This window comes from Dipodomys ordii, unplaced genomic scaffold (assembly GCF_000151885.1).
Source record: "Dipodomys ordii isolate 6190 unplaced genomic scaffold, Dord_2.0 Scaffold218, whole genome shotgun sequence".
Taxonomy (NCBI): Eukaryota; Metazoa; Chordata; class Mammalia; order Rodentia; family Heteromyidae; genus Dipodomys; species Dipodomys ordii.
The window spans coordinates 284,782-311,311 of NW_012267434.1; the positions used below are offsets into that span (position 1 = coordinate 284,782).

A 26,530-nucleotide genomic window follows, 5' to 3' on the forward strand; every position below is an offset into this window, starting at 1 on the left:
CATCAAAATTCAGTAAGTACTATTAAAGTATATGGAACAGAAAAATAAATACACTATGTATGTAAGTATGTATGTATGTATATGATGTATGAAAATTCAAGGTTTAAGTGTTTTGTTTTCTGTTCTTTTTGTTTCTGTATTTCTGTGCCAGTACCAGAGCTTAAACACAGTCTGGCCTTTAGCTATTGCTTGGCTTATTTGTCAAGGTTGGCACTCTACCACTTGAGCCAAACCTCTTAAATAGAGATAAGAGCCTCAAAAATGTTCCTCCCTGGGCTGGCTTCAAACTGCAACCCTCACACCTCAGCCCCTTGACGAACAAGGATTGAAGGCATGAGCTACCAACACCCACCTCAAAGTATTTTTAATATGTAATGATACAATTCTAGCCCTGCAGGGGAGGCCCAAGCCTACTAGCTACTCTGGAGTCTGAGATCTGAGGACCACAGTTCAAAGCCAGCCCCTGCTGAAAATTTCCCATGACACTTATCTCCAATTAATACCAGGAAGTGTAACTGTGGTTCTAAGTGGTAGAATGCTAGCCTTGAGCCAGAGCTCAAGGACAGTGCCTAGACCCTGAAGTGCAGAGCAAGCCCTACAACTGAAAAAAAAAGATACAACTCTTAACTCAGTAATTTTTACTTTTATGATGGTAGTGGGGTTGGACCTCAGGGCCTTAAAGCGTGCTAAGCTGAAACTACCACTTGAGCTACACCTCCAGCCCTGCATTTTGCTGATTATTTTGGAAATTGAGTCTAGGTTAAAGTCCAGTTAGGCCCCATGAGACATTAACCACCGTTCAAACAAGTGGCGCTGTGGCTAAAGTGGTAGAGCCCTGGCCTGAAGAGCAGACAGGGACAAGTGACAGAAAAAGAAACACCACCAAGAAAAGAGGACGGGGGAGAGTAGTCTGAATTGGGTTATGAGGCCCCATGGCTGGTACCTCACCTCAGCCATTGAACTCATGAAGGCTGGCCGTGAGTCTGTTCCAAGCTCCAGCTAGGGAGGCATCCACCGGGCCCTAACCCGCGGACGGGCGTGGGTCCTCGGCATCTCCTGCCCGGTCTGCCCTCGCTTGGAGACCCGCTCTCTGGGAACTCACCTCCCCGAAAGTCAGGGAGAGACCTGTTAGGTCTGCTTTAATGGCCCTAGTCTCAGACCTTCCCAAGGGACACGGGACGGAGTGACATCGTGCACTCAGCTTGTAGCCCCACTGATGAGCTTCCCACCGCCCTACAGGAAAGACTTCGCTGAGGCAGACTTTATAAGGCTCCCGCGCAGAAAGAAACTTTATAGTTATGGTGATTTCCCACAAGCCACTGCGTCATGCAAATAAAGCAGGGTTGACGGCTTCCAAGTATGTACCTTAAGGTTTTTTTCTAGGCCGCGTACGCTCTGCGTATTCAGCCACGTGACCCTGAGCCAGTGGTTGTTGGGAGCACGTTGTGGACCTCTGCGTTTGGATTCCATGGCGGCCAGGCGGAGCGGGAGCAGCGGCCTCAGGAAGCAAGGTTTGGAATGGATTATTGGGGGTGCGGAATGGCACAGGTTCCTGAAATCGTAAAAGGAATGGTGCTCCTTGCTCTCTCCCTCCCCTTCAGCTTCCTGTGGCTTGTATTTGGCTCCTAGATGAATTTTAAACTTTTAAAGTTGTTTTTCATACTAGTGCCAGCACTGTTGCTAATCCAACTAAAAAAAAAAAGAGAACGTCACAAGTAAAATGTGATTCTTAGACTCATTGGATTTATAGTCCTCTCTGTATTGTGGGTAGGTTCACTTTGTATATAAGATGTGCAAAGAACAAATTAGATACTATTGTTGACTTCTGTTTTGTTTGGAGTAACTGTAGTACTCACACCAAATAACCCACAAAGCACTCCACTAACCCTTATTTCATACAGAAGTATTGGGGGTGAGCCGTAGGCTTAAGCCAAGAGAAGAGACTCATGCCTCAATCTATGCATTTTGCTTTTATTTGCCTAGAACAGCAATTTAATAAGGATTGCAGAAATAGTTAAGAGTAACGGTATTGCAGTTACTGTTGGGTTTTTTTTTTTTGTAAACGTACAAAACGATCTTAAATCATTCCTTTAAATTTTCGTTCCAATATAGGAAGAACAGCAGCAAAAGATTCTCCTCCGGCCAAGAAAACTCGAACATGCCAGAGGAAAGGAATGAAAAAGGGGCTTGTGGATGGAGAAAAGAATGATGAGGACAGGACAAAAGACAAGCAAGGTAAGCAGGCCAGAGGGGACATGGCCCGCAAAGGATCTATGAAGGGGATGGGATACCTTGTTTTTTCAATTCATTTCTTCCTCCCATAATGATATAGTTGAGTTTTCTATCATTTGTTCATATCACAGTACTTGCTGAGTCTTCTTTTTTATTTATTTATTTTTGTTCGTCATGGGGTTTGAACCCTGGACCTGGGCACTGTCCCTGAGCTCTTCAATTCAAGGCTAGTGCTCTACCACTTGAACCACAGTGTCACTTCCGGTTTTCTGGTGGTTAATTGGAGGTAAGAGTCTCACAGATTTTCCTGCCCAGGCTGGCTTAGAACCGCAATCCTTAGATCTCAGCCTCCTGAGTAGCTAAGCGTGAGCCACTGGTGCCCTGGATGAGTCTTCATTTTTATAATATATATATTTGAGATGCAATGAGACTGAAGCAGATGACAAGGACTACTTAAGAAGACATGACATAACAGCTTTCTAGGCACTTTTCTAGATATTTTTAATTCCTGTATGAGCAGTTGGAGTTCTTTCCTCAGAAACTGTGAAGGCCTTGCTGTTAAAAGGCAAAGCTCCTGTGGATCCAGAGTGTGTAGCCAAGGTGGGAAAGGTAAGAGGCTCTGGAATTGATTCTCAGTCCATTGGTTTTCCAAGTATTCTTTTAGTAGGATTTCTGTCTAGGATGTTGCTAGTGTTCATTTTAGGAATACTCTCTAAAAATTTTGCTAGTGATTAATTTGGTAGGATTAGAAATCAGTAAGTGTGTCAACATGGTTTCTTTTGGGGTTGCCATCAGCCTTTACACCTCTTTTTTCTTTTGTCGGTTGTGGAGCCTGAACTCTGGGCCTGGGCGCTGACCCTCAGCTCTTCCGCTCAAGGCCAGCGCTCTACCACTTAAGCCATAGCGCCACTTCTGGTTTTCTGGTGGTTAATTGGAGATAAGAGTCTCACCGACTTTCCTGCCCAGTCTGGCATTGAACCTCGATCCTCAGATCTCAGCTTCCTGAGTAGCTAGGATTATAGGCAGGAGCCACCCCACCGGCGCCTGGCTCCCTGAGATACTTTTACTAAGGCTAGCACTCTACCACTTGAGCCACAGGGCCACTTCTGCCTTTTTCTGTTTATGTAGTATTGAAGAATCAAACCCATGACTTCATGCATGTTAGGCAAGCACACTACCACTAAGCCACATTCCCAGCCCCATATCTTTTATCAACTAGAAAAGTATGTCATTACTAAGGGAAGGAGAGCTATCTTATTTTGATGAGTTGCTGATAAGTGGGGAAAGGATTTAAAGAATAAAGAAGAAGGGCTGGCAATGTGACTTAGTGGTGGAGTGCTTGCCTTGCATGCATGAAGTCCTGGGTTCAATTTCTCAGTACCACATAAACAGAAAAATATGGAAGTGGGGCTGTGGCTTAAGTGGCAGAGTGCTAGCCTTGAGCAAAAGAAGCTCAGGGACAATGCCCATGCCCTGAGTTAAGCCTCAGGACTAGCAAAAAGAAGAAAGAAGAAAAGCAAGTTTCTTTTATGTTTCTGTAATTCAATACAGAGAGGACTATAAATCCAATGAGTCTAAGAATTAGAAAAAGGCTTTTCATTATAGTAATTGACAAGCTGTGTGTAATACATACATTTCTATTTCTTTCTTTGTTGAAGATGCTGGAGAGTAGACTGAGTTTATATATTGAGAGTATATATTTAGATATTGAGAGTAGACTGAGTTTACATAAATGTCATATTTCTTTCTAGGCTCATGTGTATTGTGAAGGAAATGACGTTTTTGATGTCATGCTTAATCAAGTAAGTGGGAAAATTCTTCTTAGTGACTGCTAATAGCCAGTGACCAAATCTTTTAATTCTGTTTTTTTTTTTTTTTTGCCGATTGTGGGCCTGAACTCTGGGCCTGGGCACTGTACTTCAGCTCTTCAGCTCAAGGTTAGCCTTCTACCACTTGAGCCACAGTGCCACTTCCAGCTTTTTCTGTTTATGTGGTGCTGAAGCATTGAACCCAGGGCCTCATGCATGCAAGGCAAGCACTCTACAACTGAGCCACCTTCCCAGCCCAATTCTGTAGTCTGTTATATTAGCTTGTAGTGAAACTTAATCACAACACATTGTACCTTTATGAGAAGCAGATCTTTTTGCAAACTTTGTCTTTTGTTGAACCTTTCAACATTCTTTTCACATCCATTTCAATATTTTCAATATGTTCTTGGTCTTTTTTTTCTTTTACTGGCTTTGAGGGACTTTATTTGATAAGGAAAATAGCTTTTCTTTTTGTTTTGTTTTGCCAGTTGTAGGCTTGAACTCAGGGCCTGGGCACTGAGCTCTTGTGCTTAAGGCTAGCTAGTGTTCTGGTTGAGCCATAGCACCACTTCCAGTTTTCTGGTGGTTAATTGGAGATAAGAGTCTCATGGACTTTCCTGCCCAAGCTGGCTTGGAGCCACAATCCTCAAATCTCAGCCTCCTAAGTAGCTAGGATTACAGGCTTGAGCCACCAGACCTGGCTCATAAGGCCCCTTTTTGTTCTAACATCCAATGACTATAATGTCAACAGGCAAGAGATGGTGGTAGAAAGCAGCTGTACCTTCTTCCAGCACTAACTGGCAGCTGTGCCTAATCATGAGCGACACTCCCCACTTTAAATTATTTTCTTTTCTTTTTTCCTTTTTTCTTTCTTTCTTTTTTTTTTTCTGCCAGTTGTGGGGACTGAACTCTGGGCCTGGGCGCTGTCCCTCAGCTCTTCAGCTCAAGGCTATAGCATTCTACCACTTGAGCCACAGCACCACTTCCGGCTTTTTCTGCTTATGTGGTGCTCAGGAATGGAACCCAGGGCCTCATGCATGCAAGGCAAGCACTCTACCACTGAGCCACTTTCCCAGCCATGATTTTCTTGCATATAACTCAATACTAGTCATTTTCTCTTTGAATATCTCTACATTTGATTAGGTTAGTTAGGGATAGGACAGATGTGGCAGTTGTTTCCATTAATCCTTCTTTCCCTGCTAAGATTTGCCCTGCTGGAGCTCTTTATCCAGTTTCTGCAGCTGACAACTGAAGCTCTAAAAGTAGAACAATCACAGAATAAAAAGTTATATTTAAATAAACACAACACTTGCAGACCTATAGAACATAAAAATTGTTTTCATTTGGAAAGCAATAACTGGGATAGAGTAGGAGCTAGAAAACAGTATAATCTGCAGAGTATCTATGGAGAACACTAAAGCAGGAAGAACTAATCACTGTAGGATATTGAGGTAATATATGAGGTTTTAGGAAGGCTTTCAGGCTTCCACTTAATTCCTAGGATTCCAGGGTTTATTTTATTTTGTCAGGTGCAGGTAGGTCTTGCCTGTAATTCTAGCTACTCAGGAGACAGCTCTGAGGAGCACAGTTCAAAGCCAGCCTAGGCAGGAAAGTTCACGAGACTCTTATCTCCAGTTAACCAGTAAAAAGCTAGAAGTAGAGATGTGGCTCCAGTGGTAGAGCACTAGCATTGAAAAAATTCAAGTTCAAACCCCAGGCCCATCACAAAATAAATAAGTAAACTCTGTTCTTCATAGTCTTAATCTGACAGGAATCTTTTTTTTTTCTCATCATACCAAGAGTCATTGGTTTGTGTGATTCACAATTACTGAAGTATTATTTTCTCACTTATCATAGACCAATCTCCAATTCAACAACAACAAGTACTACCTTATTCAGCTGTTAGAAGATGATGCCCAGAGGAACTTCAGTGTCTGGATGAGATGGGGCCGAGGTAATGACTAATATGGAGGATTTTATGAGTTGTCATTCAGAATGCCAGAAGCAGTGTAGTGCGTGGGTAGGTTTAAGTTGGGAAAATAGAAGTTCTGAGAGGAGCTTAGGACTTAAGATACCCTTCTCTAAGTTTGGGAATGATAGGCATCCTCACTAGGAAATTTCCAATGGAAAGACTAAGAACAGCCCCATTAAGTCTGAGAACCCTTCTGCAATGGACTACTGGTACTGCTCATAGGTTAAGGCAGTTAGCAGGTAGTATGTATCAATAAGATTGGTTCTCTAAGCCCTTTGACCTTTCTCTTCTTTTCCTGCCCATTAGTCCAATGTAAGCAGAGATACCTTGGCAATCTGCCCCATTATTGTTAAAGAACTTCTTTTGGGACACAATTCTGCAAACCATCTTACAGCATTTCCTTTGCAGTTGGGAAAGTGGGGCAGCACAGCTTGGTGGCTTGCTCAGGTGACCTCACCAAGGCCAAGGAAATCTTTCAGAAGAAGTGAGTGTTAAAAATAAATACTAACCTGTCTTCTTGAATCTGCATTGTTAATTTTTTTTTACATATATGACAAAAGTTTGTCAATTCTATTCCACCTGTGGTTAGAACATTAGTTGCTTTTGATTATTAAATCTACCTACAGGGGTGGGAATGTAAGTGCTTACCTAGCATGCATGAAGCTCTGAGTTTGATTCCTCAGTACCACATACACAGAAAAAGCTGGGAATGGCACTGTGGTTCAAAGTGATAGAGCACTAACCTTGAGCAAAAGAAGCTCAGGGACAGTGCCCAGGTTCCAAGTTCAAGCCCCAGCACTGACAAATAAAAAAAAAAAATCAACCTACAACCTTGAGATTTACTGAAACAAGAAGAATGTGTTTAAAAAGCAACAAACAGGGCTGGGAATGTGGTTTAGTGGTAGAGTGCTTGCCTAGCATGCATGAAGCACTGGGTTCAATTCCTCAGTACCACATAAACAGAAAAGGCCAGAAGTGGTGCTGTGGCTCAAGTGGTAGAATGCTATCCTTGAGTGAAAGAAGCTTGGGGCCAGTGCCCATGCCCTGAATTCAAGCCCCAGGACTGGCAAAAAAAAAAAAATCTAGAAAATTTGGGGAAAGAATATCCAGTTATATTTACTGTAGCTTGGCACTGGCTCATGCCTTTAATCGTAGCTACTCAGAAGGCTGGGGTCTGAGGAGCATGGTTCAATGCCAATCCAGTTTGAAAGAAAGTCCATGAGACTCTTATCTCCAATTAACTACCAAAAAAATCCAGAACTGGGGCTACAGTTCAAATGGTAGAACACTAGTTTGAAGAAAAAAAAAAATTCAGGGCCATAGTATCTAACCCCTGAGTCCAAGCCCCAGGAAAAGCAATCCCCCCCTCAAAAAAAAAAAAATTACATTGAAATCTCTGGGAAGGGCTGGGAATATGGCTTAGTGGTATGCTTGCCTAGCACACATGAAGCCATGGTTCGATTCCTCAGTACCACATAAGCAGAAGAAGCCACAAGAGGTGCTGTGGCAAAAGAAGCTCAAGGACAGTGCCTAGGCCCTGAGTTCAAGCCCCAGGACTGGCAAAAACAAAAGCAGTAATAATTAAAAATAAATAAATCTCTGGGAATATATTATATTCAGAAAAGTATTAGACACATAGTTTTTATTTTCAGTCTCAATGGCTTTTGTGTGTTGGAATTTGGGAAGCCTACAGATCCCTTTCTCTTTTTCTTTTTCTTTTTTTTTTTGGTCATGGGGCTTGAACTTGGCCTGCACACTGTCCCTGAGCTCTTTTGCTCTCTGTACCACTTTAAGCCATAGCTCCACTTCCAGTTTTCTGGAAGATTAGAGATAAGAGTCTCACGTCCTTTTCTGTCCGGGCTCATTTTGAACCACAATCCTCAGATCTCAGCCTCCTGAGTAGGTAGTTATGAGTAGGTAGGTGTGAGCCACCAGCACCAAGCTCCTGTTTGTTTTTAACTAATTTCTTTATTTCACAGTTTTCCCATCCACACATTATCCTAATTTAGAATTAATATTTGTGGAAAACAAATGTGTGAATGACCTGTGTAAGGGGAAATATTTTGGAGGCTTTATAAGGAAATAATTGTTAGTCCATTCCTGATAGCAGACCTTCATTCGTAAAGGTTTTGTTTTGTTTTGTTTTCCACCATCTGGGCTTTACAGATTCTTTGACAAAACAAAAAACAATTGGGAAGATCGTGAGAAGTTTGAGAAGGTACCTGGAAAATATGACATGCTACAAATGGATTATGCCACCAATACACAGGTAAACTCTTGACCGAACCCATGGGGGTAAGTCCAACAGGATAGCTTACATCAGTCTAAGATCAGAACAAGCCAGAATGTCTTGAGATATTGTTGTTTCTCACCTCCGAGATAACTTCTTACTGTTTATTACCAATTAAGAGCTAGGATGATAGAGCCAGCATGTTGAGACCCTGTGTTTGATCCCCACATTGAAATTAAAAATTAATTTTGTCAGGCTGTGGTTCACTAAGATGGCAAAATCAAACATGTGAAAATGGAGACAATTTAATATTACTAAGATCAGAAACGTTGAGGTATAATAGCTATATTTACATATTTAATGTTATTAGGAGGGCCTTTTTGACCTTGCTCTGAATGTTTGACTGGGAGAGGCAAATCTAGCATTCTTATGATTAGTCACATTGGCTGCTCTAACTAGACTACTAGTGAGAAATGACCTGTGTTCAAGCAGACTTTGACTGACACCATTCTGTAAAAACACTCCTTGCAGGATCTCAAAATCGATCCTTTCTGTTTTTATGGATTTTATTTGTTTTGCTATAGGAAGAAGATGAAACAAAACAATACCAGTCTCTTAGTGATGCCTTGAAGCCACCATCCAAGCTAGATCTTCGCGTGCAGGAGCTGATAAAGCTAATCTGTAACATCCAAGCCATGGAAGAGATGATGATTGAAATGAAGTATGACACGAAGAAAGCCCCACTTGGTAAGATTTCAAATTGTATGCTACATCCCTGCTTCATATTTCACAATTTATTTAGTGGGATATGTTGTTGCTACTATGATTTAAAGCTTGCTGAAAGTACTGAATAAAGAAATCAGATTTGAAGGTGAAGGTTAGAGGGGGTGATGAAGGTAATATTTTGAAAGACTAGTTTGGGATTTGATCTCTGCCTGGGCCTCCAGGGAAGCTGACCATGGCACAAATCAAGGCAGGTTACCAGTCTCTTAAGAAGATTGAGGATTGTATTCGGGCTGGCCAAAATAAACGAGCACTCCTGGAAGCATGCAATGAATTCTACACCAGGATCCCACATGACTTTGGGTAAGGATTGTGCAGCTGCTTGTTTGTTGTTGTTCCTGCCTATATTTCATGCAACAATCAATAGCTGTAATCCTTTTCATCTTTATAACTAAAGAAATTATCATCTGAAATATGGAGTCAAAATTATTTGTTGATAAGCCTCTCTATTCAGCTTAGGAATAGAGAATACAATAGAGAGGAAAGAAGGGAGGAGGGAGGGAGGGACAATGCAGTCTATGTGAGCACCCAGCCTGAGGAAAACTGTATTCTCTGACCAGTGGAAGTTACTAACTCCAGAGACTATCAGAACACTACATAAAACACCTATAAGCCTACCTATCAACCCTTTCCTTTTTCTTTAAGGTGACTTTAACCACACAATCATTTCTGTGAACCCAGATGATTTTATTAGACCTATAATATGCATGTTCTTTTTGATTTTTTTTTTAATGGTACTAGGGATCAAACTAGAACCTTGCCTTGTTAGCCAATTTTTCTTCCACTAAGCTATATCACCAGTCTTAGTCTTTTTTTTGTGTGTGTGTGTGCTGGTCCTGGGGCTTGAACTCAGGACCTGGGCACTGTCCCAGAGTTATTTTGCTCAAGGCTAGAGCTCTACTGCTTGAGCTGCAGCTCGCTCCACTTCTGGCCTTTTAAAAAAATAATTTATTCATCTGTTACAGGGCTTGAACTCAGAGTATGGGCGCTGCCCCTAAGCCTCTTTGTGTTCAAGACTAGCACTCTCCCACTTGAGCCATAGCACCACTGTCAGTTTTTGAGTGGTTAATTGGAAATACAAGTCTCACAGGGACTTCTGCTCTGGCTGGCTTTGAACCATGATCCGCAAATCACAACCTCCTAAGTAGCTAGGATTATAGGTGTAAGCTACTGGCGCCCAGCTACTTCTGGCTTTTTTAGGTGGTTAAAGTATAAGACTCTCAGGGGCTTTCTTGCCTGGCCTGGCTTTGAACTGCAGTCTGCAGACCTCAATTTTCTGAGTAGCTAGAATTACAGATGTGAGCCACCGACACCTGGCTTGGTTATTTTTTATTATGGTTGTCACTCTATTTCTATTCCTTCTACTGATTCATAGAACCCTATGATTTAACTGTGTGAGTAGTCACCTCTGTTTCTAAACTGTGCCCACTCTATGTGTTAGATGTCAATATAACAAAAGATTTTTTTTTTTTTGGTTTTTTTTTTTTTTTTGGGCCCAGTCGTGGGGCCTGAACTCTGGGCCTGGGCACTGTCCCTCAGCTCTTCAGCTCAAGGCTAGCACTCTACCACTGGAGCCACAGCGCCACTTCCGGCTTTTTCTGTTTATGTGGTGCTGAGGAATCGAACCCAGGGCCTCATGCATGCAAGGCAAGCACTCTACCACTGAGCCACCTTCCCAGCCCTAACAAAAGATTTTTTAAAAATCCAACTGTATTTCCAAATGTGAAAGTCTGTGTAGCTTGTTTTAGTATGCTCAGAATATATCTGGAAATTAAAGTTTTTATAGATTGCATTCTTTCAATTGAAAAACTCTAGTTTCTTGTATCTATTTTGTAAAAGACTTATTTTTAGTTATGTGGCTTTCGCCAACAAATCAGACAGTTAATTTTGGTTATATCTCTGTCCTTAGACTCCACACTCCTCCATTAATCAATACAGAGAAAGAACTGTCAGACAAAGTACAACTGCTAGAGGTGAGCTATGTATGGTTTGGAGAGTAATGAGCCACTTGTCCTGTGTTCCCTTACACTGGTTATATATTTCATCTTCTCAGGCTTTGGGAGACATTGAAATCGCCATTAAGCTAGTGAAGACAGAACTCAAAAGCCCAGAACACCCCCTGGACCAACATTACAGAAACTTACACTGTGCTTTGCACCCTCTAGACCATGAAAGTTATGAGTTCAAAGTAAGAAAAATGGTCATCTATTTTCATACCCTTATGCCCCATAAGACCCATTCTCCCCATCCCACTGTTCTCTGAGGATTTCTGGTTTAAAACAGAAATCTGGGTAGGGCAGAATTTCTATTTACTAGGAAATTGGGGAAGAGTTTTTTCAAATTGATGTTTGAGACTATTTGGGAACATAAATTGCTGTGAAGTTAACACAGAAGCCTTGAGTTCTTCCGTTCAGCCAAGTTCTTGTTTATCTACACTGGACATTTTCTTTCCCACAGGTGATTTCCCAGTACCTACAGTCTACCCATGCTCCTACACACAAAGACTATACCATGACTTTACTGGATATTTTTGAAGTGGAGAAAGAGGGTGAAAAGGAAGCCTTCAGAGAGGACCTTCCTAACAGGTCTCAGAATCTAGTTTGGATTTAGATGTTCTTGCTTAAAGTGCGGTTAAGGACTAAAATGATGACAGAAATAGCTGTTAGCTTTTTAATGTTTACAACTTATATTTTCAGGACAGCATGTACAATTATGGCTTTTTCTTAGGATGTTGCTATGGCATGGTTCCAGGCTGAGTAACTGGGTGGGAATCTTAAGCCACGGGCTTCGAATTGCCCCACCTGAGGCTCCCATCACAGGTTACATGGTGAGTAGAAATTGAACTCTGGTAGGAAAAGGATAAAATCATGGCCTCAGTCCTTTTTTCTCCCAGTAGATTAGGACTAGATGTTATTCCTCCCCAAGAACTGAACCAGCTCACCATCATCTCTTACTGTATACTTTAAATTCTATCTGTCCATTTCTCCAAAAGTTTTACAGATGTTCCTACATCTCTGGAACAGAATTGTTGATGGCAGTGGTGAAGGGCCTGAATTATGTTTCAGAGAATGGAAAACCAGGAACATGTTAAGGGTCTATATACTGTCTATATTCACCCCTGTATGACAGAATTATAACTGTGACAACAGAAATAGAAAATCAGGGTAGTGATACAAGCATTTTTTTATAATGGGCTATGTGGCTAACCGTGGTCTTTGAATATTTTAGTTTGGGAAAGGAATTTATTTTGCTGACATGTCTTCTAAGAGTGCCAATTACTGCTTTGCCTCTCGCCTAAAGAACACAGGACTGCTTCTTTTATCAGAGGTGAGGCAAGAATACATTTATGATCTCTATTATGAATTCCTATTTTTTTCCAGTGAGAAAAGTTTGATCTCAGAACTAAGACATTTACCTGGAATGTCTTAGGGGAGAGCCAGTTACATTAGATTCCTGTGCTAAAGGAAGAGGAGAACTATAAATGGGCATGTTCTGGTGGGTTTAGATCCACCTAGTTTTCCACAAGATGTGGGCATTCAAAGATCATTCTCTTTGCAGGTAGCTCTAGGTCAGTGTAATGAGCTACTGAAGGCTAATCCTGAGGCAGAAGGATTACTTCAGGGCAAACACAGCACCAAGGGACTTGGCAAAATGGCTCCTAGTCCTGCCCACTTCATCATCATGTAAGTTTTCAGAGCCAACAAGCTAGATGACTACTTTCTCTACTCAAACATCTGAACTAGAGGCTAATGTTAACACATCTTATATTTGGCAGGAATGGGAGTACAGTGCCCTTAGGACCAGCAAGTGACACAGGAATTCAGAATCCAGAGGGTTATACCCTCAACTACAATGAGTTTATTGTCTATAACCCCAACCAGGTCCGTATGCGATACCTTCTAAAGGTTAAGTTTAATTTCCTACAGTTGTGGTGAGTGTTGATATGAAACCAGAAAAGATACAATCTTCAACCAAGAAAACAAGCAATGTCTTACTTTTAAACTTTTTGATATTTTGTATAATAAAAATAGTGTAAATCTACCACTGGCTTCCAATGATTTTATTCTTTCTTAGATCAGTATTCTTCATGTCCAAGACAGAAAGTATGCATTGCTGTGTGTATTCCACAGCTGGCTGCAGATTATCAGGATCCTATTCCTACAGGATTGCATTGAGGATACTAAAGGGCACTAATCCTTTTCCCTGAGGAATTCAAGCAAGTTTGTTGAGTAGAAACCCCAAAGAATTGTTCATGTTTCTCCCAATCCAAAGCTTAATTGCTTTCTTCCTAGTTACCAGCTACAAAACATGTCTTAAGTTTTAGAAAGCATTTCATATCTGGATTTTCTGAAAATAATGAAAAAACTTCATCTATCATTAAAACATATAAATTATCAAGACCTTTTTTAGAAATAATAAGATGATACTTGTACCACTGAAAACAACTGGAATTCTGGATGCAGAAGGCAGAACATAACTGTACTGATTACTCAATTGTTTGAGATCAGTAAGACTGCAGTTTGAGACCTACTGGACAAAAAAAATAAAAATAAAAAAATTAGTGAGACCCTATCTAAGTCAAGCTGGATGAGGTAGTCACACCTATAATTCTGTCATACAGGAGTGCATAGGTAAGAAAATCATAGTCCAGGGGCTGGGAAGTTGGCCCAATGGTAGAGTGCTTCCCTCACATGCATGAGGCCCTAGGTTCAGTTCCTCAGCATTATGTAAGCAGAAAAAAGCTAGAAGTGGTGCTGTGGCTCAAGTAGTAGGGCACTAGCCTTGAGCTGAAGAGCTGAGGAACAGACAGCGCCCAGGCCCAGAGTTCAGTCCCCACAACGGACCAAAAAACAAGAAAAAAAATCATGGTCCAAGTCTAGCCCTTGGGGGAGAAAAACCCTACCCAGAAAATAAAAAAGAGCCAGGAATGTGGCTCAAAGGATAGAGAGCGGCATAGCAAGTGTGAAGCCTTGAGTTCTAATATTGGCACCACCAAAAATGAACAAGAAAAAAAGCATACTCAAGCTTAAGTCAAGCTAGCCTTTGTTAAATACCATGTGTCAATAAATTTATTTCATCCTTAGAAGAAACTCATGAAGCTGGGTGCTGGTGGCTCACATCTAATCCTAGCTACTCAGGAAGCTGATTTTGAGGATCACCATTCAAAGCCAGCTTGGACAGACAAATATCCGAGACTCAACTCTTAGCTCCAATTTAAAAAGCCAGAAATGAGGGCATGTATAGTGCCATTTGCAAGCTGAGTGAGAACAGGCCTGGAGTTATAGCCCCAGAACTGGTACACTCTAACTATATATATATAGCAATGTGTGTGAATATATATATATATATATATATATTAAATGAGTATATATGAATAAGGAAATGAAGTAAAAATAAGATATAAGCCTCAGTTTTCATTATTGAATCTGTCAAACTATAAGATTATTTCTCAAATTTCTGTAGTTTCTAAATGCTTGCTCCTAACTTCTATCTCATTGTATTTATTTATTGACTAACACTAGTCCATGAACTAAATTTTAAGTATCTCCACTCTAGATTTCAGAAACATGTTTATGAATGTTAACATAGACATATGAGGGGCTGGGAAGGTGGCTAGTGGTAGAGTGCTTGCCTTGCATGCCTGAGGCCCTGGGTTCGATTCCTCAGCACCACATAAGCAAAAAGAAAAAAGCCGGAAGTGGCACTGTGGCTCAAGTGGTAGAGCTGAGGGACAGCGCCCAGGCCCAGAGTTTAGAGTTCAGGCCCCACGACCAGACCCCCCCACACCCCGAAAAAAAGACATATGAAGCTGGAATGGGGTTCATGCTAATAACCCCAGCAATCAGGAGGCAGGAGCAGGGGGATCAAAAAAGTTCAAAGCTGGCCTGGAGTGACTCATACCTATAATTCTAGCTACTCAAGAGGCTGAGATCAGAGGATTCAAGTTCAAAGCAAATGTTGGCAGACAAATCTGTGAGACTTTTCTTCAATTAACTGCCAAAAAGCTGAAAGTGGAGGTGTGGCTCAAATGATGGAGCACTGAATTTGAGCAAAAAACTCAGGGACAGGACCCAGGTCCTGAGTTCAAGCTCCAGACCTGGCACTTAAATGTATGGTAGGGATATAGTAGCAGTAGCTTACCAGTGTGCATAAATTGCTGGGTTTGATTCCTAGCATAACAAAAAATATGCAAATTTGACATATGAAAGAGAAGGCTTTGTGGCTAGGCAGAAGAAATGTCCTCTGATACCTCAGTCCAGTGGCTCTTCATTGTAGAACTTATCCAAGTATGAGAAGAAACTGAAATTCTGTGTACTGATAACAATCTAAACACTGCTTAATATAAAACACAACTAAATTGCCCTTTCAACATTTGTGGGTACCTGTAGTGGTCCCCCTCATCCATAAGAGACATGTTCCAAGACCCCAGGTGGACGCCTGAAACCACACATGGTACCAAACCCTAAATACATAGCTTTTTTTTTTTGTCCAGTCGTGGGGCCTGAACTCTGGGCCTGGGCGCTGTCCCTCAGCTCTTCAGCTCAAGGCTAGCGCTCTACCACTTGAGCCACAGCGCCACTTTCACCTTTTTTTCTTTTTGCTTATGTGGGGCTGAGGAATCGAACCCAGGGCCTTGTGCATGCAAGGCAAATGCTCTACCACTGAGCCACCTTCCCAGCCCCGATAGCTTTTTCTTATACAGACATACCTATGATATAGTTTGGTTCACAATATAATCAGGAACAGTAAGAGGCACAAAAACTAATAATAAAATAGAAAAATGGTAAGAATATACTGAGTCATTCAATTTTGCCCTCCAATTCCCAATTATACTGTGTTCTTCCTTTCTGTGATGGCCTGCATGATCAGGTAAAGTGGGGAATGGGGGGTAGGTAGGCATTGGGAGGTAGTGTAGTAGTTAGTAGTCTACTATATAGAACTACTTGAACACAGGCACAATACCATGATAATTGATTTTTTAATTAATGTATTAATGCCACTGGGATTTGAACTCAGGGCCTTGAGTACTGCTGGCTTGCATGTTCATGGCTGGAACACTACTACTTAACCATCCCTCCAGCCTTGCTCTTTGCTGGTTAATTGAAGTCTGTCCAGGCTGGCTGCAAACCACCATCCTCCTTGTCTCAGCCTCCTAAGTAGGTATGCAGGTATGAGTCATTGACACCCAATGACAGTTTACAGTGAACTTAAAGTAGATAAGTGGTGATTTATGTCCAGGGTAAGATGGAGAGCACAGAGTAAGATTTCTCCATGCTACACAGAGCATCACACAATTAAAAACTTGGGCCTGACACCAGTGGCTCACATGTTTAACGACTCAGGAAGCTGAGATCTGAAGATCAAGATTCAAATCCAGTGTGGGCAGCAAAATTCTGGGACTCTTATCTCCAATTGATCACCAAAAATCCAGAAGTAGAGGTGTGGCTCAAGTTGTAAACCACCATTCCTGAGCAAAAATATCTCAAGGACAATTCCAGGCCCTGAATTCAAGCCCCAATACTTAGCATACACACACACAAAACAGCAAAAACAAAAAACTTGGAATGTATTTCTATTTTCTTTGCTGCTGCTGCTTCTTCCTCTTCCTCTTCCTCCTCCTCCTTCTCCTCTTGAGCTGTTAATAGGGCTTGAACTCAGGGCCTTGTGCTCTCACTCAGCATTTTTTCTCAGAGTGCTCTACCACTTGAACCACCTCTCCACCTTCACTTATTTCTCAGTTTTCTATTTTTTGGACTAAAATCAGAAAGAATGAAATCAGTAATTTCTTTTCTTTTTAGCAGTGCTAATGGTTGTACCTAGAGCTGTGTGCATACTGGGAAAGTGCTCCATCCCTGAGTTACACCTTGGCCACTTAGTGACTTTTAGAATGATGTCATGGTTCTCTACAAGATATTTCAAATAATCTTAACAGATTTGTAGTCATGAGGTCAATATGGAAGGAAGTGAGGATCCAGAGACACTTGTAGAGCATTTGGGCAAGGCACATGAGAAACAAATCACCTATCAAGCTGCATCAGCCAGACTCTTATTTCCAACTAACCACCAAACAGCTGGAAGTGGAGCTGTGGCTTAAGTGATAAAAGCACTAGTCTTCAGCACAAAAGCTGTGATAGCACCCAGGCTCTGAGTTCAAGCCCTAGGAGCACATGCGCACACACACACCACACATGCACACACAAACAGGAGAGTACAACAGACTATTGGGGTAGGGGATACTGCAGGAGGAGGGAGGGTGAATGAGGAAGTTGAATATGGTCAAGTACTTTATACACATGTATGAAAATAGAACAATGAAATATACTGAAATTGCTTTAAGAAAAGGGACAGTCAGGGTGATAGAGTGTGTTGTGTGTTTTTGTGGAAATGTTACAATCAAACCCCCCTTGTACAACTAATCTGATAATAAATCCTGTGTGTGTGTGTGTGTGTGTGTGTGTGTGTGTGTGTGTGTGTGTGTGTGTACATGCATGCGCACACCAGTACTGGGGCTTTGGCGCTGTCCCTTAGCTTTTATACTCAAGGTTGGCACTTGAGTCAAAGCTCCACTTCTGACATTTGGCTAATTAATTGTAGGTCTTGTGGACTTTTCTAATCAGGCTAGCTTTGAACCTTACACCTTAGATCTCAGCCTCCTGAGTAGCTAGGATCACAGGCATGAGCCATGGGAGTCCAGCATTTATTTTACACACACACACACACACACACAACTGATCCACCTTTGAATGTGTTTTAAGCTTTGTTAGTTTCCATAAAAGATTTCTCCCAAGAACAGCAATGATTATATTATATGAACTATTGCCTGCAAGTCACATGGAAAGCCAGCAGACCTTGGCCTGCTCACTGGGGCACTTAGTTCCAACAGCTGGTTCAATGATGGGACTCAGTGTTTCCTAGTTCTAGACATTCATTTCTCATTCCTCCTTCCCTCATTCTTTCTGGATCAAACAAGAGTATTTTGCTCTACTCAAATTAAGTGCTAACCAACATGACCCTTGTTTTTTCTCCCTAAAGAATGGGATCTAGTGTCTAGGGCAGCAAAGGACAAGGGAATTTTTTCCTTTTTTTTTTCTTTTTTTTTGGCCAGTAGTGGGGCTTAAACTGTAGGCCTGGGCACTGTCCCTCAGCTCTTCAGCTCAAGGCTAGCACTCTACCACTTGAGCTACAAAACCACTTCCGATTTTCTAGTGGTTTATTGGAGTTCATGGCTTTAAACCATGATCCTCAGTTCTCAGCCTCCTGAATAACTAGGATTACAGGCATGAACCACTGTCACCCAGCATAACAAGGGAATTCTTTTTTTATATATCTATATATGTTTTTATTGTAAAAATACTGTACAGAGGGGTGACAGTTACATGAGTAACGTAATGAGTACATTTCCTATGGAGTATTGTTACTTCCTCTGTTTTCCCCTACCATCCCTTCCCTCCCCAACTCTCCCCCTCCCTTCTCCCCCCTAAGTTGTAAAGTTTGTTTTCAATATAGTGTCTTGTACATCTCATTGTTAAATGGGTCAACCTGTACCCTTATTTCAGCATTTAGGACAAGGGAATTCTAAACACTGTTTTCAAAGAGTATCGACCATAGATGTGGCTTACTTTCTTGCAGTTATAATTAAGAATATAAAAGTTTTTTTAAGCCAGGTGCCGGTGGCTCATGTCTGTAATCCTAACTACTCAGGAGGCTGAGATCTGAGGATCAAGGTTCAAAGCTGGCCCAGACAGGAAAAGCCATGAACCTCTTATCTCTAACAAACCACCAGAAAAGCTGAAGTGGCGCTGTGGCTCAAGTGGTAGAGCGCTAGCCTTGAGCTAAAGAGCTGAGGGACAGCTCTCAGGCCGAGTACAAGCCCCATGACCAAAAAAAAAAAAAAAAAAGAATATAAAGGCTTTTAAAATGGATTAAAAATATGTCCTTCCCATTGACGCAAATAGACATAAGGACTCAAGCAGGGCTTCACTTAAAACTTTCTTAAGTGTTACTTTTTATTTAGCTATCTATTTATTTAGTGCCAGTCCTGGGGTTTGAACTCAGGGCCTCTAAAGCCTCTACATTTAGAGCCCATACATTTACTTCTGGCTTTTTCTGAGTAGTTTATTGGAGATAATGTACTTTTCTGCCCAGCCTGGCTTTGAACTGCAATCCTCAGACCTCAGCCTCCTGAGTAGTTAGGGTTACAGGCGTGAACCAACAGTGCCCAGAAAATTTCACTTTTATAGTCTTACTTAAAAAGTCAATGCTGTCTTCAGGCTTTGCACTATCTAGCACAAGTGATATGATCTTTCTTTAAAGACTGCATTTTCGTTCCCAGGACAAAAAGTACACGTTGCCTTGTGTGTCTCCAACGGCAAGGTGCAGGGTAGAGTCGGGCCCCAGCCAAGGTTCTAGGCAGTTCACTGCCCCCTCACATCGGAACAGACCCATCTAAAAGAGAAACAGAAAAAGAACTACAAGTCCCCAAGGCCTACAAGCCTAGGGTGCTTTTCCTTACTAACTTGATTTTCTCTCACATTCGTGCCTTTTATTTAGAAACAAGTAAACCAATGCAAAGGGGATTGAAGAAAACATTTTTTTAAATTTCTTCTAATTGTTTTAAGAAAAGAGAAGTTTGGTCTTCTGCCTTTCTATATCCGATATAAGCTTCCTTTTTTCTTTTCTTCCTTCCTTTTTACTTCTTCCTTCCTTTTTACTTCTTTCTTTCTTTCTTTTTCTCCCTTCCTTTCTCTCTCTTCCTATCTTTTTCTATGTGTGTATGTGTGTACACACCAAGTAATGGGGCTCAAACCAGGGCCTGAGTGCTGTCCTTTAGCTTTTTCACTCAAAGCTGATGCATTACCACTTAAGCTACACCTCCACTTCCAGATTTTTAGTGGTTAATTGGAGATAAGAGTCTCACAAACACTCCTGCCTAAGCTGGCTTCAAACCTTGATCCTCAGATCTCAGCTTCCAGAGTAGCCAAGATTATAGGCATGAGCTACCAGTATCTGGCTTTGCTTGCCTTCTTGTAACACCCTTGCTTTCTTGTATCACCCTTTTGCATCCATGTGTACATACAAACACACACACGTGTATACTTACCAGTTGCATACTAGGTCTCTCCCACAGCTTAACATCTCTGTCCTTTGAAGCTGTCACCAGCAACTCAGGCAGCACATGGAGGGCAGTGACAGCACCCGAGTGGATCTCAGAGAGAAAGAGAATAATATGGTGAGTTCTCAGGGGATCTCTTACTTAAGGAAGCATCAAAGACTGCTGTTTCAGACTTTGAGCTTCCTCCCTGCCTTGGTGACCCTTTTCTCAAACTCACCTTTCTATACTGATATGTTTTTAAATGTGGCATTTCTGGCCAGACATCCATAGTAATGTCCAACTCTGAGCACACTGATGAATCTGATCCTGGAGTCTGTGTTTTAGGTGTTCTCCTCTGCCAGATGTTCCCTGTGGTCCATTCTCCTTCCCGGGAGCACACAGCCAGGTGCCAGAGCATCCCATCAGATCCAGCACACAAAAATGAAGACTCTGCAATTTTAAGGGCAGCATCAGAACCAGATTTCAGGCCCTCAAGGACCTACTAGGCTCCTCCAGGCCATTTCTGAACTCCTTGGGTCTTTCCATTCCATTCTCACCAGATTCAGGTTTGGCTTGAGTTATTTGGGTTGAGGACTTAGTAAAATTCTCTAAAGTCAGCTTGAAGTCCAGGCTCTCTTCAAACTCCCCTGATTCCTTTTGCTTCTGTAAAATAATAGGTAACTCTGTTCAGTCTGTTCATATCACACAATGTACCAACAATCTCTGGAAATTAGCTTCTCAGGAGGCTGAGATCTGAGGAGTGTGGTTCAAAGCCAGCTGAGACAGAAAAGTCCACAACACAACATTTAACCACCAAATTATACTGAAGTGAAGCTGTGGCCAAGCGGTAGGTACAAGCCTAAGTGAAAAAACCAAGGAAGAGCAAGAAGCCCTGAGTTCAAGTCTCAGTTCCAGCACAAAGAAAAACAAGCAATAGGGTCTGCTCTGGGATGGCTAGGACTTTTAAAAAACTAAAATACAGGTATAATAAAGTACATTAAATGGACATCTGGAGGAACTTTTACATGTGTCTATCATGCAGTTATCCCAGAACAAGATGTAGGACCATTTCTATCACCCTAAAAGCTGTTTTCATGCTCCTTCCTAGGCAAGAACAGACTACCCCTATATTCTGGTTCTGTTGCCACAATTTTTGCCTTATCTTAAGTTTAAGAAAATTATACTTTGGGTTAGGAGAGTGACTGAAGTGGTAGAACATCTGTGAAGCTAGTGTAGGGCTCTGAATTGAAACTCCAGTACTGAAAGAAGAGGAGGAGGATTAAGAGGAAAAGAGGGAATAGAAAAAGAAAAAAAAGGGGGCTGGGAAGGTGGCTCAGTGGTAGAGTGCTTGCCTCGCATGCATGAGGCCCTGAGTTCAATTCCTCAGCACCACATAAGCAGAAAAAGCTGGAAGTGGCGCTGTGGCTCAAGTGGTAGAGCGCTAGCCTTGAGCTGAAGAGCTGAGGGACAGCGCCCAGGCCCAGAGTTCAGGCCCCACGACCAACAAAAAAAAAGAAAAAGAAAAAAAGTAATGAGGGAGGAAGAAGAGAGGAAGAAAGAAAAAGAGGAAATAAGGGAAGGGAAGGGAAGAGAATGGGGAAGGCAAGTGGAAGGAAGAAAGGACGGAGGGAGATAGGGAGAGAAGAGAAAGGAAGGAAGGAAACAAAGGAAAGGTGAGAGAGGGGGAGGGAGAGAGGGAAGAAATAATCCTTTATTTTTATTTATTTGTTTATTTATTTATTTATTTATTTTGGGTCCGGTCGTGGGGTCTGAACTCTGGGCCTGGGCGCTGTCCCTCAGCTCTTCAGCTCAAGGCTAGCGCTCTACCACTTGAGCCACAGCGCCACTTCCAGTCTTTTTCTTTTTGCTTATGTGGTGCTGAGGAATTGAACCCAGGGCCTCAGGCATGCAAGGCAAGCACTCTACCACTGAGCCACCTTCCCAGCCCCATTTTTATTTATTTATTTTGCCAGTCCTGGGGCTTGAACGCAGGGCCTAGGCACTGAGCTTCTTTTTCCTGGGGCTTGAACTCAAGGCCTAGGCCTGAACTTCTTTTGTTCAAGGCTAGCACTCTATCACTTGAGCCACAGCGCCACTTCTGGCGTTTTCTGTTTCTATGGTACTGAGGAATCAAACCCAGCTTCAAGCATGCTAGACAAGCACTCTACCACTAAGCACATTCCTAGCCCTCATCCTCATTTAAGTGAGATATACATACACTTTAGACACCACTATGTTTGGCTTCTTTTGTCCAGAAGAATGCCTATAACATATGTCTGTATTGCTCCATGTCACTTTTTTTTCTGCCATGTAGCATTTCATGGTATAAGGGTATTGCAAATTATATACTACTTATAGACATTTAAGTTGTTTGGGCTATAATTAATAAAGCAGTATAGACATGCATGACTAATTCTTTGAGAACATGAGCACTAATATCTTAAGTACATATTTAGGAATAATATCACTGTGTCATAACTAGACTTTGTGTAACTTCAGTAGTAGCAGATCATAAACCAGCTAAAGGTTAACAAGCTCTCCATGAACAAAGGGACTCCAGAACCAATACCTGAATATCTTGCTTCAGTACACCGAAATCCCCAAGTAAACACCTGTGTGATCTAACTGCTAAGCATGAGGACAGACAAGATTCGGTCTTTGTCCTCAGTATATCACATTGGTGAGGAAAGAAAGACTAACAAAAAAATATGGAACCATGAAAACTCCCAAGATTTTATTTCCATGGTTTAAAAAAAATAAGACCACACTTTTCTTTCCATGTATTTTGTGTATGCTGGTACTGGAGCTTGAACTCAGAGACAGGGTGCATTCCTTAGTTTTTTCCACTCAAGGATGGCACTCTACCACTTCAGTCATCCTTCCACTTCTGGATTTTTGCTGGTTAACTGGAGATAAGAGTCACATGGACTTTCCTGTCTGGGCTGGCTTCAAACCTTGATCCTGACTTTCAGTCTCCTGAGCAGCTAGAATTACAAACACGAGGCACTGGTAACTTTTTTGTAGCAATGCTAACTTACATTGGAAACCCACCATCCAATGTTGTAGAATTTGTTCATGCTGAGGATATGGCATTTTGAGCCAGCTGCTTTCCCTGTCCTTTACAACCAGGCTGGGTCTGACATTTAACAACACTGGTCCTGGACCAATGTTTGTTTAAACACAAAACCAAACAGGACTTACCAATAAATAAAGAGATCCATGGTCCCCTGGCTGGGTACAGCAAAATACACCATACTCCTTGTCGGTAGACCATATCAAAGGATGTTCCACATACCGGTCCCTGGTTTATAAGAAAGTAAGAGGCTGAGCCAAAGACCACCTCTCTTTAAGACTCTAGTGTTTTATTTTAAGCGAGGCTCAAATTCAGGGCAACCACTAAGCCACTTTTCTCCTTCCTCTTGCTCAGGAGGAAAAAAAGCACTGTGGATCTTACCAGATCACAGATGGAGCATCATCAGTCTTCATTTGTAGTAATTTCAAGTCTGCTTTGACCAAGATGAGGGACTGACCATCAGGAGCCAAGGCCAGACCCATCAGGATCCCCAAGTCCTCCTGTAGAACTTGGTTCAGGTGAAGCCTATAGCTCAAAAAATGTACATGGACAGAAAAACAGGTCTATGTTAGTTAACCTGCCTTGGACTCTTCATTTCCTTGTGTGTTCCTCATGACTATAGAGCAAAATGTATTATGTGCCTCCTCTTTTGTTTGTGTTTTTTTTTCAGTACTAGGGATAAAAGCCTAGGCCTTCTGCATGTAAACAAGTGTTCTGCCACTAAGCTACCTTCCAGCTCCCACATTTTTCTTCTATCAGCACTCTTTATCATCATCATAATCATCATCATCATCATCATCACCGACATCCCCTAACTTGTTCAAACTAGCAATCTCCAACATTCTTTTTTTTTTTTTCTTTTCCTGTACAGGGGCTTGAATTCAGGGTCTAATGCTCTCACTTGACTTTTTCATTCAAGACTGTAACTTTATCACTATAGCTACCCCTTCACTTCCAACTTTTTGGTGGTTAACTAGAAATAAGAATTCCATGGACTTTTCTGCCCCAATTGTTTTCAAAATCCTCAGATCATAGCTCCAGAGTAGCTAGGGTTATGAGTGTAAGCTACTAGTGAAAACATTTTATTTTTTTCCTTACACTAGTGTTTCCATCTCATAAATAAGCCTCTTGATTCCACCTTAAATACATCCCTAAATCTCTTATCCTCACTGCCCAAGGAAGGCCTGTAGTAAAGTATACCTAAGCTTCAGCTACAGCAATATCTCTACAACATTTCCTTGCCTTTGATATCTTCCTACAACTATGTATCCTCTACTCTTCTGGTATCATTCTCTTTCTAAAGTTTAGACCCTGAAGTCTAAGAGTTTCTTAGTGGGTAGAGTGTGTATTTAGCATATATGAGGTTCTGGATTTGATCCCAGCACCAGAAATAAAAATAAATGACAAAATGCAATTTAGATCAATTGTATTTAAAGCTGTTAGCACTGTACACTCTAGTTTAACAGCACTGGTCTCAGTTTAAATTTCCAGACTAATTCTTCCCTTGGTCCCCTAGCTCTGATTCACTCCAAGAACCCAATGTCAACAGCTTAGTCTGTATCCAGAATACCCCATACACCATTCCATTTCCAAAAATGTCACTTCCTTACCTTACCTGTCCATATATGTCCTTTGCATATTTTTTCCATCTAATCTGAAATATCACTTCTTTCCTATGATTTTTTAAATTCTACAGCTCCATAAACTACTTTAATTAATTAAAGCTTTCTTAATTAAAGAATAAAATTCAGCTGTGTTTTGGTGGCTGGGAAGCTGAGGCAGGAAGAATTCAAGTTTAAGGTCAACCTGGGCAACACAGCAAGATTCAATATCAAAGAAATTAGAAGCAAAAATTCATTTGTAGCCGGGCATCTGTGGCTTATGCCTATAATCCTAGTTACAGGAGGCTGAGATCTGAGGATTGAGGTTCAGAGATAGTCCGGGCAGGAAAGTCTGTGAGAAAATTATATCCAATAAATCACCAGGAAATCAGAAGTGGTACTGTGGCTCAAGTGGCAGTACACTCACAATGAGTTGAAGAGCTCAGGGACAGCGCTCAGACCCAGAGGTTAAGCTTCCTGACCAACCAAAAAACAAAAATTCATTTGTATCTGGTTCATACTGCCTGACCCAGAGCTTTGAATCAAGCAGGCATTTGAGAATTAATCATTTAAATTTATATGCAGGAGCAGAAAGCAAATGCCTGTCAATAATTAACATCCTATTGACCTAATTATGAAAAAATGGAGTGATTTGTATAAAATCTAGTTCCAGACTAACAGATGATTTTCTTAGAGGGAGAGAGAGTGATGTTAAAGTGAAAATGCAAGCCAGGTACCGGTGGCTCATGCTTGCAACCCTAGCTACTAAGGAGGCTGAGATCGGAGGATTCCAGTTCGAAGCTAGCCCAGGCGGGAAAGTCCATGAGATCCTTATCTTCAATTAACCAACAGAAAACCAGAAGTGGCACTGTTACTCAAAGTGTTAGCCTTGAATGAAAAAGCTTAGGCACAGTGTTCAGGACCTGAGTTCAAGCCCCATGACCAACCAAAAAAAGAAATTCTAGGTATAAAGAGACTACCATTCCTATCACATTCATCCAGCTACTTGCTTGCTTCACCTGATATTTCTGGAGGTTGAACTTTTCAGCCACTCCACTTTCCACTCACTGATCTTTTCATCAGCACTCAGAACATAGAAGGTATGTGCCGAGTACCAGATCAGTGCACTGACTCGGCCTGGAGCCTGGTGAAATAACAAATTCAGTCCATTACTTATGAGGCACCAGGATTAACCTTTTCCCTCCCAGACACATACGCAACCTTGATTCCATTAAACTTAGGGCAGGATTCACATACACAGGGGCTGGGAAGGTGGCTCGGTGGTAGAGCGCTTGCCTTGCATGCCTGAGGCCCTGGGTTCGATTCCTCAGCACCACATAAGCAAAATGAAAAAAGCCGGAAGTGGCACTATGGCTCAAGTGGTAGAGCGCTAGCCTTGAGGTGAAGAGCTGAGGGACAGCGCCCAGGCCCAGAGTTCAGGCCCCACGACCGGACCCCCTCAAAAAAAAAAAAAAGTTGAGGATTCACATACACAAGAACTCAAATTTTCATACTTTACCTGTGCTGTGGCTACAACCTTGGCATTTTGCCACAGAGTTAGTTCTCCAGCTTGATTTCCAGACAGTGCCACAGAACCATCTGGTGCCCAGGCCACAGCAGTGATGGCTGCAGAACTCCTAGGGATATATGTGTCATCTACAAAAGATAGGAAGTGATTCAGTAGGAGTTGTGTTACTGGCTGGCATACAAGAGAAAAAATGAGATCACCTTTGACCTTT

At 41.8% G+C, this 26,530-nt stretch overlaps 2 protein-coding genes across 5 annotated transcripts in view; one reads left to right on the forward strand and one right to left on the reverse strand.

Annotated features, from left to right (window-relative positions):
* Positions 1-1,414: 1,414 nt before the first annotated feature.
* Parp2 (poly (ADP-ribose) polymerase 2) lies at positions 1,415-13,066 on the forward strand. 2 transcript variants are annotated; one of them, XM_013035719.1, is made up of 16 exons: positions 1,415-1,511; positions 2,113-2,235; positions 2,771-2,841; positions 3,984-4,034; positions 5,898-5,994; positions 6,421-6,496; positions 8,179-8,281; positions 8,827-8,989; positions 9,190-9,328; positions 10,935-10,998; positions 11,079-11,213; positions 11,483-11,610; positions 11,753-11,852; positions 12,254-12,352; positions 12,584-12,708; positions 12,801-13,066. In XM_013035719.1, the coding sequence occupies exons 1-16, from the start codon at positions 1,469-1,471 to the stop codon at positions 12,958-12,960; spliced, it is 1,677 nt and encodes a 558-aa protein (XP_012891173.1). In that variant the 5' UTR covers positions 1,415-1,468; the 3' UTR covers positions 12,961-13,066. The 2 variants fall into 2 exon arrangements, with proteins under 2 accessions (XP_012891173.1, XP_012891174.1); XM_013035720.1 differs by lacking the exons at positions 1,415-1,511; positions 2,771-2,841 and having other exon boundaries at positions 2,189-2,235.
* A 6,170-nt stretch (positions 13,067-19,236) lies between these two features.
* Positions 19,237-26,530, reverse strand: part of Tep1 (telomerase-associated protein 1) — a 60,346-nt gene continuing 53,052 nt past the window's right edge. For all 3 annotated transcript variants that reach the window (XM_013035710.1, XM_013035708.1, XM_013035709.1), the window contains 8 exons: positions 26,311-26,447; positions 25,811-25,935; positions 23,572-23,715; positions 23,319-23,418; positions 20,675-20,780; positions 20,356-20,567; positions 20,127-20,231; positions 19,237-19,471 (listed from right to left, as the gene is read on the reverse strand). In XM_013035710.1, the coding sequence (XP_012891164.1) occupies positions 19,334-19,471; positions 20,127-20,231; positions 20,356-20,567; positions 20,675-20,780; positions 23,319-23,418; positions 23,572-23,715; positions 25,811-25,935; positions 26,311-26,447 (1,067 nt within the window). In that variant the 3' untranslated portion in view covers positions 19,237-19,333. The remainder of the gene's footprint in view (positions 19,472-20,126; positions 20,232-20,355; positions 20,568-20,674; positions 20,781-23,318; positions 23,419-23,571; positions 23,716-25,810; positions 25,936-26,310; positions 26,448-26,530) is intronic.